Source organism: Rhynchophorus ferrugineus, unplaced genomic scaffold (genome assembly GCF_030347505.1).
Source record: "Rhynchophorus ferrugineus isolate W39M unplaced genomic scaffold, kcgeb_rfMv2 rfM10, whole genome shotgun sequence".
Lineage (NCBI taxonomy): Eukaryota > Metazoa > Arthropoda > Insecta > Coleoptera > Curculionidae > Rhynchophorus > Rhynchophorus ferrugineus.
In genome coordinates this window covers 29,467,990-29,490,543 of record NW_027472589.1, presented here as the reverse complement: position 1 = coordinate 29,490,543, position 22,554 = coordinate 29,467,990, and the positions used below count along the sequence as shown (strand labels likewise).

Below are 22,554 nucleotides of genomic sequence, written 5' to 3'. Positions count from 1 at the left end.
TCAAAAAAGGAAGACGTTCTATATTCGACTGTATATTATTTATGTATGTTCATAGATTTCTCCGTCAATTGTGAACTGATTTTCAAAATTCTTTTTTTATTCGAAAGAGTGCACTTCCGAGGTGGTCCCATTGGTCCCAATCGGTGCCGAGCCCTAACAGTACAAAAGTAATAATATAATTTTGTGTCATATACGGAAAATTAAATTACGAACAAAACAAATATAATTTGTTGCTCGTACCGACTTCAAACTGGTCAGTTTGAAGTAGATGAAATAATATTGTAAATAGATAAATAAGTTTAGGCGGATATTAAGCTAATTTGTGTGTACATAGTAGAATATAAAATACGTGTAGTCGATATTTTCGTTAAGGTTCTTGGTTATTTTTATTTAGTTATTACAAGGATTATTATGTACATATTTTTGTGTTAAAACTCTAAGTTTGATTATTTTTTACCTTTGAGGGAGTTCCTTATTTATTTTTTTTAAGTCGGTTCAATTTTTTAAAAATATTTTATTTAATTATTAATTCATTGTTATTATTGTAGGGCTAATGTCCAGGGCGTAAAATTAAACATATATTAACATATTAAATAAACAAAAACGGAGATTAAATTAAATGATCCAACAGCTATTTACAGAATAAATAGAAAAATAAATAAAACAAATTCTAAGCGTGCGAGATCTTGATGTCGATCTGATCAAGTGCAAGTTCTAGAAACGAAATGATAACATGTCTGAATATATAGTAAAAATAACAGGGATCAGTGATTGTCACGACAGATACTTCTATTGTTAGGTAATATTGAAATAAAACTGTACGTTATCTAGTGTCAGCTAACTCTTCAGTTCAACTGTCCACTTTCGCATGGTTGGACTTGGGGTGAACAACATTGGATGAATTTACTTAGTGGTTAATTCTTCCAAATCAAAGTTTATCTGTTTTAAGAGACAAGTAAGAGGTCGACATTAACAATGCCTGTAAACGAACTGATTGAGAAAACACGTCGAGACTTATTATACGAACTAATGATACGTACTCCCGTACAGGGAGTATAAATGTTTGCTGATTGGAACGCCATCTCTGGGCCAGGCCGAGGACTTTGCACCTTACCTTATTGTTTTAATATATTAAGCTCTCTATCTGGCACATGATACCGTATTTTATATTTATATCAGTAGTCCTGTGTCTATTTTCGCAACTAAAATTTGACTATATGTGTCTTATAACAGAGAAAACGATTACTGCTGATGGTCTACCCTGTATATCTCGTTTTTATTTCTAGACTCATTGATAACATGTTTATATATTTCAGAACATATTTGACATTCGCTGAATTATTTTTTATAATTTCTGTAATATAAATAATACAAGTATGGTGCGTCAGATTTTCAGTTTACCAGTCAACTTTTGCTAATATATCAAGGAATAGTTGGCTCACTAACAGAAACAATGATTTTATCGTTTTTTTCACCCTGACATTGAAAATAGTATAACATTGTGGGTTGTAACTTTTTAAGTATTTAATAAAGCAACAAAATATTTCTCGTAAATCAAGTTTAAGCTTAAATAGTTCAACAATTATTAATATTAATGATATTTTACTTTTGGTTCGAGTCTTTTGATTCTGCTTATTGAAGAAATTAATAAATTAAAATATTTTCCATACAACATAATAATTTTCTTGTCTATTTACGATATCCAATATCCGAAATAATTGTAGCCGTAACTTGTTATTGTCATTAAGTTGTATCAACAAAAAATAGGTGTATTACAAAACAACAACAAACAAAAAAAAGTAGAATTCGTGCCATACATTTACAGAATTAAAGGTGATTTTCAAAAGATTACTGTTTCCTAATTCTAAGGGTTCCTAACTAAGAACTTTCAGCGCCTTCGTGTGGTGAACTTACAGGCTGCACTACGGTACTTTTCTCGACTTCCATTAGCTTGTATCAAAAATGCTTCAAGTAACTGTGGAACGATTGGCGATCCAACTTTTCTTGATAAATAACTTAACTCCGGTTAATTGATTGTTGCAGATGTATTACAAAGCAAAAAAAACTTGGTAATCATAACATACTGTTGTTCATTATGACTTACTTCCAGCAAATTGTCATCAAGGAATATTACTTGAATGTTATGCATTGTTAGCTTGACGCTGTTCATCTTAAATCGCTGATATTATGGTCTTTGGTAATGATTAACTCATTTATTTTTCATCACTCTAATACACAATATTAGTTTATACAAATATTTTCTTTTAAAATCAATTTATATCATTCCATAACCGCCTTATACGCCCGATTTAGCTCTACGGGCTTCTACTTATTTATTTAACCTAGAAAAACACCACGGGAATATTATTTTGAGTCAAGTTGAAGAAGGAGGCGAAATAAACTTGGAAATAATGGTAATCTAGTTGCGTTTTATCCTAAAACTATTATATTTTTACTATGAAAATTTTCTAAGAATGGTTTTGAGAGTGTTAGTAATTACCAGCTTATTGATTATAATAAAGATGTATGATTAACTACAATATATAATCTATTCAAAGTTATTTTGTACATACGTCATCAAAACGTCGCAATGTTGCCGCGTCAACTCTGAGCTTTAGTTCACTTTGGCTTTGACATACAAGAAAATTCTAATCTAAATAAAATAATAAAATAAATAATTCAACAAAAATTTTACCAAATATAATTTATTTTAACATTACAGTACATATAAAAACTACAGTTAATTATACAGCCACTATACTTCATAGGTTTCTAACTAAGAACTTTCAGCATCTTCGTGTGGGGAACTTACAGACTGCACTACGGTTAGAGTTACCACCTTTTATCATTGCTTTCAACAATTTTGCGTACGTCTGACAATCGGATGACTTCGACAGGCTCATTCGTTTACGCGTTCGAACTAATCAGACAGCATTGTGTCTCTTTTCAACTAGAATAAAATGAGCAGGAAAACATTGTCTGATTCTAATACGAATTTACAAATTGCGGCGGGCAATACATTAAACATCTTGAAGACGTATGTATAAAAAAATTTTGAATAGACTATACTCAAGATTGACAGTTCCGCCTTTATTTCAAGGAAATTTGTGATTGATGATCAGAAATCACATTTTAACCATAACTAATTTGTTCAAGTTTTGCAGAATACCACCCAAAATGCTTAAAAATATTAGTCTTGCTATATAACGTATATGAAATGTAACAAAATATCAATAAATAAAAGAAAAAAACTGTTTACTGGTTTCTTTATTTATTTATGTTTTTCCTTTATAATTTATGGAATATATCTTAATAAGAGTAAGAATTATTAAAAATTCGTGATTTATTGGCTTTGTTCGTCCACTTGCTAGAATCGTGAATATAACTACTTTAAACCATGAACTACTTTTCTTTGGCGTCGAATGGACTCATATTCTGACATAAGAGGGCCACGGGATTGATTTGTGTCACACAGGTCTGATATATCGATGAGTGCGGCGTTTCATTTTGCTTTCGCGTTATTGTATTTTATTAAATCACAGTTCGCCAATTATGTCAATATATTTCTTAATAAATGTCATATCCGAGAGTTTGATTATATTCATAATGTCGGTATTGCCAACACGTATTTGCATTCAAAGCTACTATACGTAGACACAATTAAAAAAAAACAAAATAAAATGACACAGTTATAATCAATATCCTGATAATGATGAAAAAGTGATATTGTTCAAAAGTACAAGCTGCTTTATCAATAATTGTAATAATCACTTCGTTATGTTATTTAACATAACGAAGGACATCTCTTCCCACTGTTTTTAATGGTCATTGTTCTTTTTTAATGTTGAAATTAGGCAAAATCAAAAAAAAGAACAAAAAAAATTAACCGACTACAAAAAATAAATAAGGGACTCACTAAAAATTAAAATATAATCAAACTTACATTTTTAACACAAAGTGAAACTTTTTATAATAAAATATGTACATAATAATCGTTGTAATAACTAAATAAAAATAATAAATAACTATTATAAATAATAAAAAACCTCATTTAACCTATCTACTACACATATTTTATATTCTACTATATACCATACACAATTTAGCTTAATACCAACCTAAACCTATTTATCTATTTACAATATTATTTTAGCTACTACCCAACTGATGACTGATGACTGATGAAGTCGGTGCCAAGCAACAAATTAAATTTATTTTGTTCCCAGTTTAATTTTGTGTATGTGTCACAAAATTTTATTATTATTTTTGTATTGTTTGAGCTTAAAAAGCAAACTGTATTTTTTGTATATTTTTAGTATTTTTTGATATCTTCATAGGAAGCTACTCAAACAGGCCACGACTCGATATCATTATAAGATTATCTACTTCAACTTATTTATCTATTTACAATATTATTCCTTATTTATTCTTTGAAGTGGGTTCAATTTTTTTGTTAAAGATTTTTCGCTTTTTAGTGTTAGATATTTACTCAGTAAATTGCGCAGTGATTTTATTTAATATTACAATGGGTGGGCAAAGTAAAGTAGTTGCAGCCCGTAGAGGAAAAAAAGGAATCAAGTAACAATGATTGAAAATAAGGAACGCTTCAGGCTCCGGGGGCCGCTCCCTATCCTAGGTGATTTGACAAATGTTCTAACTAAACAACAACAAAAAGTTATTGTCTCCGCTGGGAATCGAACCTGCAGCCTCCGCTTGGGAGCTAACGCTTTAACCATTACACCATAGAAGCAATTGTCTACAATATTTGTACGAGGTCTTATATGCTATACTTAGTGCTTAAAAAGTAAACTGAATGGCTTTTTCACTGAACGACTTTCGATTTTCCGTCACATCAACTCAGCAATAATATTTAACACAAATATCCTACTACTTTAGATAAAAAATACGTCTTGTACGTCCCTTTAAAATTTAAGCGTTTCCCCTCGATTTGAACCGCCGCCGAATTTGGTGATGAAAAGTGGATGCATGACAAAAGAGCGGAAAATGTCATGAGTTAGTTCAAAAGTAATTGTTGTGTTGATGTGATGAATGTGTGATTTTTCTAAACCTGCTTGATGACCACCTGTTCATTCCTGAAGTGGCCTCACGAGCGCTTTGTCACTCAGGTATGACAATGATTTTGCAATCGCAAATATTCAATTCATAGTTTAAAGATTAACTATAAATATTAAATTTGTAGAGAAAATATTTTCTAGTATTGCAAAGCTTTCTAAAAACGTTGTTACTGTTAGGATATGCACCTAGTTTGCTGTCATGTATCCGTCACCGAAACCAAATGGATTAGCCCAACTAATGGCCAATACTATCGAAAGTTGGCCTGGAATGTTCATAATCAAGAAACTTGCACAAATATTGGTACAGTCATTGTTCCCTCAAGTATAATTAGGGAGCAATTGCGATAGTATGGGAATGTGCTTGTCAGTGCGTCCTTGGATATTGTTAACATATTGGAAATGGTGAATTCCAACACTGTTTGTACTTCAGCTGATATTAAGTTATGGAGCGAAGATAAACACACAAATAGTAACAAGAAGGAAAATATGGACGCGCAAGTTATATATTGGTTTAACCAAGCTCTATATTGGGCTGAAAGGAAAGAAGTATCATACCCAAAAATGTTAATGTATATACCGATGGCTCCGAAATCGCTCAGCGGGGTTCGCAGTGTATTTGTGATTGCCAACCGGGCATTCCGTTTCAAGCTCCCTGAACAGGGTTCAGTATTGACCGCTGAATTCTTCGCGATATTCAAAGCTTAATCCTACATCACAACACGATCCTTCAAAGAATGGCTAATCCTGACCGACTCCCAAATGCTCTCGAGTGTTTCCTGTTACAGAAGTTCAACCATTCCCAGGTTACCGAATTACTGTCAATCATCCGCACCGTCTATCTGAATGGGATCAGGACAAGTTTACTGTGGACCCCATCTCCCGTTAGTATACCGGGAAATGAGTGCGCGGATATTGCGGCCAAATCGACGGCCTCCTCTCCCCTTCCTATTACAAATATTTGTATGAGCTGCAAAATTTTAGAAATGCCTTAATAGGAGAAAATTCAGGCTCCTAGGATTTCTACGAAAAATCGGTATTCTCCATAGAATCTAGCCTATGCTAAGTTTAGATTTACTGACCAAATAACTATTATCACTTCAGTATGGGTGCTGATGTGTGCTGTCTGCATAAAACTTCTACTTCGTTATGGTTGTGTTTATAGTCCTGTATTTGTGCTCATTCTTAAATTGTATATACAATATTTATACTTTTAGCCCCCCTGTTTGTGTTATTAACTTTATTTATTTATTGATTCATTATTTGCTATATACACTATGTCTGTCCCCGGCCCTTTATATCAACATCGTACTATTATATAGTCACGAAATGACGACACCCGTCAAAGGGACAAAACATTTTTTAGTTCTTCGTTTTTCGCTAGCGCAGATATTGGAAGATAATGCTAAACGCCAATTAGGACAGACTAAAATTTTAGACTATTTTTCTTCTATGTTCTATTGAAATAATTGTTTAATTTGTTAAAGATATATGCTGGAACTTTTAATACTGTAATATCACTTAAATATACTTAGGTAACTACACTTGGTTTGAATTCCTAAGTTATTGGGCTTCGTCAATGCATCTGTTGACATGATATTAAAATACCACCGTGAACTAGTTTCATGACTCTCCGTATGGACTGTATAACGTGTCACGACATGAGAGGTCCACTGGACTGACTTGTATCACACTCGCTAATTATTTCCATCGACCGTTTGTTCTTTCTCACTCGTGCGACGTTGTGCACGAAAATAGCACGACGCAAGGGTTCCACGTTCGAACTAGGGATGCTGTATGTATCGAGACTTTTTCGAAGAAATATCGATAGTTGTAAATGAGGGTATCAAACTTTTAGTTGCAAATTAAAATATCAATATTTAGGTTTTTTCGATGGAGAATATTGTACTTATTACGTTATTTTGGGATTCCAGTCACCGAGTGCATTTTGTGTGGTGTAGTAGGGTTGGTGTGAAGAAATATCGATATAATATCATTCTATTGACATCAAACTTTAAAGCTATACATGCTATATTTTATGAAGGTAACACCGTCAAGTTCAAATTAAAATATCAATATTTAGGTTTTTCGATGGAGAATAATGTACTTTTATTTTGGGATTCCAGTCACCGAGTGCATTTTGTGTGGTGTAGTAGGGTTGGTGTGAAGAAATATCGATATCATATCATATCATTCTATTGACATCAAACTTTAAAGCTATACATGCTATATTTTATGAAGGTAACACCGTCAAGTTCAAATTAAAATATCAATATTTAGGTTTTTGGATGGAGAATAATGTACTTTTATTTTGGGATTCCAGTCACCGAGTGCATTTTGTGTGGTGTAGTAGGGTTGGTGTGAAGAAATATCGATATCATATCATATCATTCTATTGACATCAAACTTTAAAGCTATACGTGTTATATTTTATGAAGGTAACACCGTCAAGTTCAAATTAAAATATCAATATTTAGGTTTTTCGATGGAGAATAATGTACTTTTATTTTGGGATTCCAGTCACCGAGTGCATTTTCTGTGGAGAAGTAGGATTGGAGTGAAGAAGTTTCGATATCATTAAAATACCAAGTGTACCGGCAAGCCATTACCGATTTTCCTAACAGATGTCGCTAGGCTTAACTATGCAATGTTACGACTTGACACACATGTCATATCATTCTATTGACATCAAACTTTAAAGCTATACATGTTATATTTTATGAAAGTAACACCGTCGTGGCTGAAAACGTGCAGTTGCGGCACTTATTACTTTCCTTATTTAATCAAAAGAAAAAAGCCGCTGAAAGTCATCATTTGCTGGTAGAAATTTACGGTGAGCATACTCTAACTTTAACAACATGTGAGGCGTGGTTTCGAAAATTCAAAACCGATATTTCGATATGCAAGACAAAGAACGTTCTGGTAGACCGAAAAAGTTTGAAGATGCGAAACTGCAAGAGTGCAAAATTCAAAAACAATTGGCAGAATAATTAAAAGTGGGAGAAATTTAATAAAATGGTAAGATGTGTGCTGTGCCAGCCACATCCAATGAATTACAGACAAATGGAAAATCTAAAAATCGTTCGTTAAATGCCGCTTCATTTCAAAGTCATTTTTGCATCGAATGGTAACGGGTGATTAAAAGTGGATTTATTTTGAAAATCCCGAGCGCAAAAAATCATGGTTATCATCTAACGAAGCCGGCTAATCGGTTCCAAGGCCAAATAATTTTGGTCGCCAGACAATAATCTGTGTTTGATGGGATCAGGCCGGATTGATGTATTACGAACTATTGTAACTTTGTGAAGCAGTTAATAATAAGTTAAGTAAGATGACTACCTATAACAAATGATCAATTTGAACCATGCATTGATCGAAAATCGTCCAGAATGGGCCCAAAGACACGATAAAGTGATTTTACAGCACGATAATGCTCCATGCCATAAAGAAAAACCGACTAAGGATACGTGGAAAGCACTTATTATTGCATTTGGGATGGCATCCACAAAATTCTTGTAAGCTCGACAATATATGTAGAATCAAATGGCCAGTACTAGTGGAAATTTTTTTTCGAAAAAAATGATAAGGACTTCCGGTACACCTATAAAGTTCCAATATTTTCAAAAATATAGATATATCGATATGTCTCCCCGGGACCGACATCCCTAGTCCGGACCAATCTTAATCCGCGCGCGTTTCTTCTTCTTTTCGCCATCGCCTATCGACACACTGCCGAGCTGGCGGGTACAAGTAGTCGTAAAAATGTCATTAACCTCGAACAAACCGAAATGATATGACGTAGAGGTCAGGGATCCGATCGAAAACGTTCGGAACATCTGGCGTTACCGGCGTCGACTTCCCGACGTTTTCCGCCCGGTTTTCCCGACGGTTCCGCACCTTTTCCGACGTCGGAACATCATTATCCACGAATCTCGACCGTCTCCTGCCGTTTAGCTTTGGTTTTGTCCGTTTTCGTTGCCATTTGTTCGTTATTTATTTGTTTTTTAGCGGGCGCCTTGATGAAATAAAAGAAATCCGCGCTTGATCGCCGGCAGAACGGTGTAGAGGGGCGGGGAGGTGCTGTGTTACGTTAATCAATTGGTAGTTCATCAGCTGATGAACTGTATTGATTCTTAATTTTAATCTCACCTGAAAAGTCCTCGGTTTAGCTTAAAATAAGAGGAAATATCGTATTTAATTGTAGGTCTACTTTTGATGTGGGTTTTATTTTGATACTAGCAACACTATCGTACTTGACATTGATATATATATGTTACATTCAAACCCCTGCTGTAAGAATTTGATAATTTTACTCTTCAAATAACAAACAAACGTTTGAAAATATTTATGTATTTTATTGGTACACTTGATCACTTGCCTGTAAAAACAATAAAGATAACATATTATCTAAAACTATTTTATTAATTTTACCATTAAACAACGAAAAATTGTTCATTCTACTAGGTTTGCATGCATTATGATCAACTATCAACATCTATTAATGAAACAAGACACAAAAAACAAAAGCTTTTTGTGACTGGCGATGAAAAGTGAATTTACTATGACAAGATCTTGTGTTACTACTTTGCAGTGCATATGCTGGTGTAGCGACCTTGAGGCATGTCGAATTTTACATCGTGGAATAACGGTCTACAAAATACCCATAAATATAATCCCAGATGTTGAACACGGGCGGGGTGCTAGCAGCGACAACTAGCCCGAGACGTTTATCTGGAATATTATTGAAGGGTACTTTCGATCATTCAGTCATTGACCACAGTTCAGTTCAGACGTGCCACCATCGACTGCCCAACCCTCGTCAACAGGTAGACCTAGCGCCGCTCCCTATCATCTATTTGTATTTTCCACATTTTATATTACATCAATAAGTAACCGCCCTAACATGTAAACCACCAGAATTTCATTTCGTTTTACCTCCATTCCCCGAGCCATATAAACTACCCTAAACTGGTATATACACAGCAATGCACCGTGGTGTAGCATATTAAGAGCCGATCCATGTATTGTTGCAAAAAAATAGCAACAGTGTCCAATAGACGCGAAGGCATCCTGTTGCATGGCAATGCTCGGCCACATGTTGCAGAGTGGTAAAAAATACACTGTTGCAGCTCGAATCGGAAGTTCTGCCGCCCTTGGCGTACTCACCGGATGTAACGCCTGTTGATCGCCAATTCTTTAGGTTAATACAAAATGCATTGACTGACTTACAGCTTCAAAATGCTGAAAGCTTAAAAGAAACAACGTTGTTCTTTCGACACAGTATCGTGATGTTGCCAGAGAGAGGGGGGAAAAAGTTGTAGAAAATGATGGACAATATTTCGATTAATACTATACTAGTGACGGTAATATGACAATAATTTGTACTAATTTTTCTCAAATTTAAAAAATTATATTATTATAAGATACATGGAAACATTTAATTCAAAATTAATGGAAACCATCTGTTTCTTTGTTTTGCAAACCTGTGATGATTTTATGAATGATGCTTGTTTATTCGATCCTTTGATTACTTATTTAACAATTTCGTAAATAAAAATAGTCGTAAAATATCTGGCATATCTGAGATCGAAAATATAATCTTCGAATCTTTCGTCACGTCTGGCTACGTAATCTATCCATTTCCATTTGCAGCTTAATGCATTAATGCTCCGGGCATATCTATCTGCATGAGTTGGAGTATTGCCTCGCATTTCAGTTCATAAATCAATATACACGTTTACACTGATTGGGATACTTCAAACACCAGAGAATGTTCATTAATACCATTACATCTGGGTTTCAGATATCTTTGGCATTTCCAATCTGAATATAAATTATTCGACTAGGGACTAATTTGATTTTTTTTTTGATAAATTCAAGGTTTTAGCGTTGGGAAATATCGACTGAAAACAGTCGATAGTCAAAAAACTAGCGACTGAAAATGGTAATTACTATTTTCAGTCAAGCGCACGGTTCGACTATTTTTTTCAATTCGTGATGTTAGACGAAGATGTACGAATCCTTTCCTGTATAAATTGTGAGAGAGGAAAGGACGGAGATAATTGCTTTAAGAGCTGTTAAATATATATGAGCTTATATTTTCCAACGGTAGTATAAGCGAGACGGAGATGTACATATTCCTTCACGTACTAACTTGAAAAAAGAAAAGGAAAGAAGTAATTACTGCATACTAATAACATGCAATTAATAATTTCATTTTAAACAAAGTAGAATTACTTTTATATTTGAATGTTCTGTGAATCCGTAAAAAGGAATGGAATTTTTCATGACATGACATCCATGACATAATTAAAAATAATTGCACAATAACTACTAGAATTATTTTAAATAAAGTAATGCTTTATTTATTATTGAACGGAAATATTTTTTAACAAAAATCGAGAGAGTAATCGAAATATTACCTATTATTGCCATAAAAACATTCAAAAGTATTTTATTATTTAATCATTCACAATTTTAATCTCTTTACCCTATTAACTATTACCCTACATTAACTATTTATTATATATATATATATATATATATATATATATATATATATATATATATATATATATATATATATTATATATATATATATATTATATATATATATATATATATATATATATATATATATTATATTATATATATATATATATATATATATATATATATATATATATATATATATATATTATATATATATATATATATTATATATAGATATATATATATATATATATATATATATATATATATATATATATATATATATATATATATATATATATTACATATAAATCTATGTAAGCATAAAATGGGTACATTTTTGTCAAGGGAGCGGCTATGACGACTGAGCTAGAACGTTAAAAATCAGTCGAATGAAACTACTAGAACCAAAAATAGTAAAAGTACACGACTGAAACAATCCAGTAAATAGTAACAAAATCAGTCGGACCAAAAATAGCAACTGAAACAGTCGATAGTAAAAAGTAGTCAATTACTAAACAGTCGATAGTTCCCTATTGTGTGCTTGTGTGTTGTTCACTGCCAACCATCTACTTTTTTGTCATTCTTTCAAACATTGATGTATAATATTTGAGTGAATTTGAACGTTCTAATTTATTGGACTTTATAGTTTTTCAGATCTTAATATGTTAACTGCCTTAAAATTTATTGATCTTCCATTTATTTATTATGTGAAACATTTTTTGCCTGTTTTTACTCCCCAATATTTATTACATAAGAACCTAAAGTAAGTAATTCTCCCATCTCATAAGAAAAATAAGACATGGTTGACACCTCTCCCCCCAATCGTCTTACGTAATAAACGAGTGGTTCCTAAGGTGTCAATTGTAATAAATGCTGCTTAATTGCAAAAGACAGTGTATCGTATAAGAATTAAACCATCTCGATAGATCTTTGTAGATATGGATCGTGGAATAGAGGGAGAACAAAAGAAAACAGTGATGCCAGATAATGTGATCTTTATTTATATGTATTGTTGGTAATAACAATAATGAACTACAAACAGAGCAGAAGGGTCAGAATAGGATGGTAACAGGTCTATAATGAATGATGCTCAGAGAATGAATCATTCAAAAAAAGCATTAAAGTGTAGCCGACATTACTGTTTTAGAATTAGGATTTGAAAATGGAGAAAACATCTTCCAATAATATCGCTTAAAAATTAACTTTAAAGAATTTACAATAGATGGTGTTATCGTGTATTAAACTGCATTGGCTACATTCGTAGCCAAATTCATGATGGAGCCTCACTGATATACTTCACTTTTCAGTACGTGTCATTCCGTCGAATTTTTTTCAGTGCATTAAAATGCCTGAATTTGTACTGAATATATCGCATTTACAGGAAGTTCTGCTCAGGAACTCAGTTTGCAGAAAAATGTGGCTGAAGGTCATCGAATTCTGTGTGAAGCTTACGGCTTTACGGGTTATCAATTCCAACATATCAATACTGCTTTTGACGTTTTAAAATTGGTAATTTTGACACCGAAGACAAAGAGCGTTCTGAAAAATCTTCACTGCGGCGAAAATAGCCGGAACACAGGCATAGATACAAAAATGCTGTTCTTCGGCCTGACAAGGCTCAACCCCATGTTGCAAAACATGTGAAAAATTGTAAAATTGGAAGTGTTACCGCACCCACCGTGTTCTCCAGACCTAACTCCTTCTGATTAGTGCCTGTTCCGATATATGGGTGACGTGTCTGAGCAGTGCTTCACTTCTTATGAAGATTCCAAAAAATGGATCGATTAGTGGCTAGCATCAAGCAGTACGAGATATATTGTTTCAAAATGGAATCCGTAAATTGCCTGAAAGATGGGAAAAATTAATGCATATCGATGGACAATACTCATTAAAATACATTATGCAAAATATCGACATATAACGTCTATTTAAAGTTTTTGTGTACATACGTCATCAAGATGTTCAATGTATTGCCTGCTGCAATTTGTAAATTCGTTTTAGAATCAGACAATATCTCTCTTCTCATTTATTCTAGTTAAAAAGAGACACAATGCTGTCTGATTAGTTCGAACACGTAAACGAATGTGTCTGTCAAAGTCGTGCGATTGTCAGACGTATGCAATATACTCAAGCAATAGTGAGAAGAGGTTACAACTCTAACCTATAAATTATTCTGGCTATATAAATAACTGTAGTTTTTATGTAGTTTAGATGCATTATAATGTATAAAATATATAAATGACGTATGTAATATACAAAATAACTTTGAACAGACTATATATAAGCACTTTTATATTTATTTATTATGATAAAATAACATTAATATTAGACAAATTCGTTCTCCACGCCCATTATGAAATTGAACTCTAATTTCATTTTATTATAAATCTCCTTAAATTACCACAAACCATTTTAATTGAGTATCCCTACTATAGTTGAGATTAGAATGAAGTGCGATATGATGGGGGTAAGCTGAAAGGGGCGTGAAATAGGTCTGATTTCAGACAGAGCTGAGACCTGATATTTAGTCGTGTAATATCATCGAATATTTAAGCAGAATTGTCTTGGGGCTCTAAGGGTTTGTTTACTTGCAAGCACGGAAGTATTCAGGCGTCCAAAATACTTTAAAACTTTTAAATTAAATTAATTTTATTAATCGAGATAATAATTAAAATTTAATTATGTAGTCATTGAGTAATAATTAAGTTACTTAATTTCCTACCCTGTTTTTTAGAACTCTTAAGTTAGGAGATATATATATATATATATATATATATATATATATATATATATATATATATATATATATATATATATATATATATATATATATATATATATATATATATATATATATGTATAAGTAGGCATAATAAATTAGGTTTGTTACTGATTGTAACAAGTGTCAAAAACCGGAAAAACTTAAGAAAAAGGAAAATAATGTTGACATTAAAAAATGTAATAGAAAGAGAACAGACAGTGCTATCTAAGAAACCCTTGAACAGCCGATGGTCCCAAATCTACTCAATGGTAATCACTCGGTCCCTAGGCATTGGGACAATAACTTCTCCAGATAACACCCAAAAAGGCATATGAAAAAACGTGTGAAAATTTAGTAATATTTTGTACAAATCCCTTGTAAACATGCATCTACATAACTAACTCTCCAGAAACTCTAAAGGAAATATTTAATCAAATAGTTTGATTATTTTGAGTCTGTGTCCTGTTCTGGTGTTATCCAAGAGTTGTGTTACTTCGATATTGACATGAGAATGGAGTCACTCATGTCTCCTTGCAATTGACTTTGTCCTGGAAAGTTTGTATTATATTTATGTTACTTTTCGCGGAACATCTTCATAATTGGGTTCCATATGTCTCTATCGAATATTTACTTACATAATAGTAAATTATTAATGTGCTGATAATTGTGATTTTATTCCAATTAACCAATAGTAAATCAGTTCAGTAGAACCGTCTCGAAAAAGTAGTTTTGAGAAGAATCGTTTAAAGTTTCGTGGGAAATAATTTAAATTTTGAAAAATCCTCTTAAGGATATATTCTTGATGGATTTAGCTATGAAATAAAAAAAATTCTAGACTAGAATAACGACTTATTCAAGCATCGATGGTCCTTCCTATATATCTTGTTGGTATAATCTTTATGCGAGTGTAATAGTAGTTATCATGTTAATATAAATCAAAAAATTACCGAGACTAAATTTGTTCTGTCTTTCATTCCAGCTCATGGTCAACGAAGGTCAGCAGAACGTGCGAAAACGGGTGACATCCTCAAGGCCAAGATCCAACAGAGACCGCCCCGCCAAGAGCTCGAACGCCGTCATATCCTCGAGGCGGACGCCCTCCACGCCGACCCCAGTTTGGCCGAACGCCAGCGGATGCTGAAGAAGGCGCGCCTCGCCGACCAGCTCAACGACCAGCTGTCGCACCGACCCGGACCGCTCGAGCTCATCCAGAAGAACATCCTACACACCGAAGAGCCCATCGAGCAGGCCGTCAAGACCGGGAAGATACCGTACAAGGCGACCAGCGAGGGATCGCTGAAACGACCCCAGCTACCCCAGAACTACGTCAATCCCGAGGAGGACTCCCAGGGCAGTTCCGAGGGCGATACCGTCAGTCCGGGACCCAGCGACGTGCTGGAGACGGCTGCCAAATCCGCGGGTATCGTGGTCTCGTTGTACCAACACGCCGAGGGTCCCGTGGTACTCACCAGCACCGCTCCGGTGTTGAACAAGGACAGTGGTGAACAGTTCGTCTTCACGGATTTGTGTCGGCAGGTCCCGGGTCCGTTATTGTCACAAGCCAGTGCTTCCAGTCCGGGTAGTACCTCGTTGGTGTCCTCCACGTCCACGCTGAGTCCCCTGTCTTCGGTGGCCAGTCCCGTACCTTCCATAGCGTCTCAGCCGGCCACTCCGGCTCCTATGTGTAAGTTGTCGCACGTCAAAACTGACGCACCGGGCAAAGACAAAAACCGAAAGAAATGCAAGTCGAAGACGGCACCGAAGGCCCGCACCATCAAATTCCACGAGTACAAGGGTCCCCCGAGCGCTCAGAAGAACAACAGCAGCAGCTGCACGACTGGAGAGTCCTCGTACGACTTGTTGCTGAAACAACAGACGTTGCTGTTACACTGTCAGCTTCAGTTGCAGCACAAGTATCGCCAGATCATTTTACCGGCTCACAAATCGCCGGGCGATAGTTCCCCCAGCTCCTCCAGCACCAGCAACAACTGCAACGGCAACATCAACATCCAGCAACACTCCCCCGTTACCTCGACCACCAGCGAACCCTCCGCGGTCGGTCGGATCACCGGGAGGTTGGAGGACATGAAGGTCAGCGACCTGAAGGCCGAGTTGAAGCGGCGAAGCCTCCCGGTGTCGGGATCCAAGCCCCAGCTGATCGAACGCCTGAAATCGTACACGAACCAGATGAACAACGACGTCTCCCACAACGGTCAGGGATCGGTAGACTCGTCGGTTCACAGCGAGAGGAGCCAGGACGTCGGTTCCCCGCACGACTCGCTGAAGAACGAGAGCCAGGACCTGATGGAGATCGCGGATCCCCTGAGTCCGGGGGTTCAGGCCGATCAAAAATCGCCAGACATGAGTCAGGCGATCAGTGAGGACCTCGTACGGGAACAACAGCGGAAGATTAAGGAACTGGAACGGCAACTGAGCGCGATGAGTCAGAAACAGGTGTTCGGTAGTCCGCGGGCCGAACTCCAGAAGCACATCCAGGCCAAGCAGCAGCAACAGCAACAGTTGAATCAGTTGCAGCAGCAGCAACAGCAACAGTCGGCGCATCAGCAGCAGAACATCGCGATGCCGGTGAGGCAACTGCAGGCGCTCCAGGCTAAACAGACGCAGGTTAACGAGGAACAGCAACGGCTCCAGCAACAGCAACACGTCGCCTTCCAGAATCAGAAGAATCTAGCCGGTTTGCTCATGAACGACAACGATATAAAGGGTATTGAGTTCGTGCTGAATAGTACTGACGCCGCTCTGGTCTGCCAGTTGATGCATGGCAAGGCCACCAAGGGCGTCAACGGGCATAACCGAACCCACTCCTTACCGAACGTCTTAACGTCCATCGTCAAGCCTCAGCTGAAGAAAGAGTTCATCGAGGACACCAACAAGCACTTCCCGGATCAGCCGCCGAAGAAGGAGTTCATCGAGGACTTTAAACAGTTCGGGGACGTCAAGATCAAGTTCCTGGGTGAGAACGGAGACTCCAAGCCTCCCCCGTTGTACGAGGAGGCCACCAGACAGATGGGGAAGAAGAACAGCGTCAAGAGTCAGGTGGTGGACGACGTTCTCGACATCCTGATCAAGAACGGCGAGTTGCCGGCCAGCGCGGCCTCATACCCCTCCACGCCGGGTTCCGCGGGTACCAAGAACCAGGAGCCGGTGTATCCCATCGCCGGTCAGCAGCCCGCCGACGGTCAGGGCAACGTGCAGATGTTCGAGAACATCCCCGACACCGGGGTGCTCAACGACATCGATCCCAGCGAACTGCTCGATAACTATATAGTGCCGGACATCAACCAGTTCTTCATGGACCTGGGCGAGAACGGCCAGCAGGAGAATAACAACGTCCAGAACCAGAACGGCGCCGAACCGATGGATACGGAGGAATGGTTGGATTCGTTGATCGCGAACGATAACTACGTGGGAACCAACGGGAGCGGTGGTGGTATGACGTCCCTACAGCCGGAGAACCCCGCCCTGGGGGATTACGATCCCCTGCTGGGGGTGCATGACGAGACATTCGACCCTTTCAACCTGGAGGAATTCCGATCGCCCGCCGACATGATGCTGCCCTGGGACAGAATAGACACGGTATAGTTTCGTATAGTGACGTGCGGTGTATTCCAGTGATGTGACCGATCGTTCGACGTCGACATTGACATTCCACGATATTAAAACGGCCACCAATTTGCCTGTTAAAGATGGCGCGGGACCATGGTAGCCCAATTAAGTCGACCAACGGCACGTCAGACTTTCTGTTAGGATCGGACTGTAACACTTGACTGTATCATTTTTCCAGCACCGTCAGAGCTACCCCTAGAGGAGGCTCAATGGAGAATTACCCTGTATGATAACTTATATATATATTTTGTAGATAACGTATTGTACATAACTATTTCTTTAAGCTAATTAATTATGATGATTTTGATGATACGAAAGCGGACAACTGTGGAGAACTCGTTTTTTTTTCGTAGTCACTAATATATCGTGTCGTAAGTTTGACGAAATAGCATTTTTTCTTTTTGGTTTCGTTACGTATTACTAGTCATTTTGTTTTCCTTTCGAAGTACTTAATTGTTTTTTAAGCTGTGTTTTGTATTTATTTCTCAGGTGTTCTCTATTTTTTTTAATTTAATTGATGGAAATATCGAGACCAATATTTACGCTATTTTCCTATTTGATACCATGTCTATCAATTTATTGTAGCCCCAGAATATAATTGGTGAATAAATATTTCTAAAACCCTGGACCGATTCTTAGTAGTTTCTTTGATATTTCGTTGCTATTTATTTGAACGTTTTGGACCAAGACTTTTTACTAAAACTAGTGGACATTTCTTACTTTTTATATTTGCAATTATAATATATTTCTAAAAAAAAGATATTGCAAAATACTCCTTAGGTTATCTAGATATAGATTATTCCATAGATTATGGGCGAGTGTTGAGGTTGGTTCTCCGCAATTATCCGCGTGTGTAATTGTAATTTAGGCCGTGTGTCAGTCACGGGTTGCTGTACAGATTCGAGCTTTTTTTTCTCTCTCAAGTGTAATTATTAAATTAGCCTTTATTGAGTTAAGCTGACTTGTTAAATCACTATTCTTGTTAAAGGCAAATTTTTGGCAGCCATAGAATGCCATGGCTGTGGAAGAAACGTGTGTTATAGTAATATTAGTGAATAATTTAATTATCTTGTCTGATGTTTTAAAACATTTTTCTTTTTTTTTCTAATTTAGGGAATTATACAAGTAACCAGTCTTTCATCGTTTAGAGAACAAGTTATTTTCTTTATGTTTAAGTGAATCCATCCCCTCTGTCCCTCTTCGCCGTCGTGATTTATTAATATGGTTTTCTCTTTCCCCCTCTCCTTAGCCCGTATCACTTGTTCGAGTGGATCATGCTCACTCCCCCCACCACCTACTTAATTAAATAATATTGCCCACGATAATGTTTGGATTTTTTTCAGCGACGTTGTATTATATCTAGCTAATTTTGCATTGTTTTTATTTTGTTAACAGTAAACTATGAACGGTATGTGAATGGAAGAGCTTCATCCAACTATAAAAAATAATAAAAATATTTTCAAAAAATAATTGTGTTTTATTTCCCTCCTTTCTATCCTTGTCGATCTCAATAGGAATAAATAAATTAAAATACTTTTATTTTACCATATAATCAATTGTTTTATCATTAGCTTCAGACCTACTACTAACGGAGATATGATTCGAAGACATGAAGCAAAGTACTTGTGGACAAGTTTTTTGACTTCGTAGTTAATAATATGTCGGGTCGTTAGTTCTCCTTTTACCAACTAAGGGTTTATCTGGACTGGACCTACAGTTTAACGTGGGCTCTGAACTACGGTCCTCAGCGTTACGCCTACCGACAGACTACTACAAGACTACTTGACAAACCTAGAAATCATCCCAGAAGATATCCGGTCTTGCACAGCCTGGTCACTGGCATGACTGGGATCATTTTCCTCTTAAACATAAATTTACGACCATGCCCCAGCAGGATTCAAACACCCTGAAGCGTCCTATCGCTTTTACGACTGCACCACCAAGCTGGAAAAAAATATTTATTAAAACTAGCGGATATTTCTTAATTTTTATATTGCAGTTATAACATATTTATGAATTAGAACATAAGCCGATCTCTACATCACATATGAAATTAATTTGAAATAAGTAAAGAATTATCTTAAGTGATAACTTATGAAGATTTTTGCAGTGATCTCTAATTGTTTAAAACTCTTTCAAAAATAAGGAGATGCCTTATATTTAAATTAATTGATACTATATACTAACTTTTTGAGTTAATAATTTAGTTAAAGGATTAAATTATTCATCGAAGTCTATGGGGTTTTTGTTGATTATTTTTGGGGTATGTTTCTTAATAAATCTATAGACCAAATCTGCCACAAGGTCTAGAATTCTTAAATACGACCTGGAAATATCTTCTTTTGAATCCTACGTAAGTTTGGCCAACAAAGTAAACACGATCTTGGATTTCATTCTTCTTTATGACAAATTTTATCATCGTTATTTTATGAAATGATGAAACTACAGTTATTGCAGTGTTACAGTATATGGATTGAAAAAATATATATTTTCGGGAAAACGCATTTGAATGTCGAGAATGTTAAAACTTTACAAAATTGTATTAAATTTATAATAGATTCATTAAAAAATGTATTTCCCCCTTCTCTGCTATCCCTATACCAAACAATTACTCCTCTAAGGTCAGTATTTAGTTCATCGATATCTCCATTTTAGTTAATCAAGTTTACCTTCACCTTCAATATATCTATATTTTTATTTACATCATAAAGATAATTTCATTTTTAATTTATTTGGAAATAATGTTTCTAGCTTTTGAGTCTCGTTACTGGTGCAACTGGAATGATATTCCTTAACGGATTTTGTACTCTTGTCTTATGGACAATCACATTTATAAACAATAGAAACAAATAGAAATTCATAAGCATGCACCAGCAGGATTCGAACCTGCGACCACTGTAACGGTACGAGGATCTTCCTATCGCTTCAACCACTGCGCCAACGTTTGAATTTGTTTCTCATTTGTCAATAATAAACTATGCTCGGTAAGTGAATAGGAGAAGTTACCCCAACTATAGAGAAATAATAGAAACGTGATTTTGTAATTGGGTTTTGTTGGTGCAGATCATAAGGAGAAAGACCAAATGGAATAAATAGAATCTGTCAAATGATGAAAGAAAAATTGAACTACGGCCACAGTTAAACGAAAATCCAATAACTATAATAAAGAAACCAGTTACCCTCTGAATTTGAATGCTGTTCTCGCAACGTCACTATTACAATAGTGTTAGTAAATGTAGTAGGCAACCAAACAAACCAATGCTGCAAATCTTTTATGTAACTAATTCTGTCTAACTATTAAATTCTATGGTTTTGACATTTCCCTACACTGAACGATTAAAACTGTGTTTTTAGACATTCATAACTTTTGGTATTTGATTTGCAAAATTCTACTGCCGAAGCCTGTCAATCGCTTTTTGATATCAAACTTACTGATGACTCCCTTATATCCAGATTATCTATTTTGGATTCAACCTTTGGAATATCACATGAATTAACTAGGTAACTAATCGCGATTTCATTGCGTGTCCTGCAAAAGAATTTTTCTGTAGTGTATTCTGACTGGCGATGAAAAGTGGATCTACTACTATAATCTATACTTACAAAGTCATAGGTTAGGCCAGGACAACTATCTACATCAAGAATGAAGCGTAATATTCAAGACAAAAAATGCGGTACAAAACGTATTTACCAGACATAACGTCTTCTTATTAGCTCTTGTTCAGTTCGATGCAGCATGGCAGTTGGCACACGATTTCGAAATGCTGAAAAAGTGCGAAAACGGATCGCTGCCAAACTAATATATTGCTTTCAACACGGTATCAGCATGTTGCCAGAAAGATGAGGGGAAAAAGTTGCAGAAAAAGGGCAATATTGGTTAATATATACCATACCAATTTTTCTCCATAATTTTTCTGCAAAGTGAGAACATTTAAATTTAATAAAAATTACCAAATCACACGCAAGCACCTAATAGTATTTTGGGGTAAATTGATATGGCTCGGTGAATGGAGGTAAAACGAAATGAAACAGTGATGTTTACATTATGTGTCCGGTATTTATTGGCAATATAGAAAATATAGAAAATACAAAATAAATTAAACGGATGGCAGCGGTGTTACCTGGAGACTTGGGCAGTCGATGGTGGCACGTCTAAACCAAACGCTAGTCGAGTATTGAATGACCAAAATACCCTTCAATAACATCGCAGATAAACGTCTCGGGGTTACCAGCTATTCGTTATCGGGTTCTAGTTGGCGCTGCTGGCACCCCGCCCCTGTTCAACATCTGGAATTATATTTCTGGGTATTTTGTACACCGTTATTCCACGATGTAAAATTCGACATGCCTCAAGCTCGCTACAGTATAAAATAAAAATCATTTAAGATTAAATACTATTTACAATTAAGTACCGATGTTTCGAAAAAAAAGTTAAACACGGTATCGATATTTTTTAACATCTGTGCATCCCTCAACCGAAAGAGAGCTCCGCCAGACGGTCTATTGTTCATCGCCCCAAATGAGGATGTTAATTTTCGCTTTCTGTTTATTTGTCTGCTTTCGGTACATCGACACGACAGGGTTTCCTAGCGACCCTTT

At 35.9% G+C, this 22,554-nt stretch overlaps 1 protein-coding gene across 3 annotated transcripts in view; it reads left to right on the top strand.

Moving 5' to 3' along the window:
• Positions 1–19,419, top strand: part of LOC143203998 (uncharacterized) — a 170,525-nt gene extending 151,106 nt beyond the window's left edge. For all 3 annotated transcript variants that reach the window (XM_076416397.1, XM_076416398.1, XM_076416396.1), the window contains one exon: positions 15,308–19,419. In XM_076416397.1, coding sequence (XP_076272512.1) covers positions 15,308–17,931 — 2,624 coding nt within the window. In that variant the 3' untranslated portion in view covers positions 17,932–19,419. The remainder of the gene's footprint in view (positions 1–15,307) is intronic.
• Positions 19,420–22,554: the final 3,135 nt, after the last annotated feature.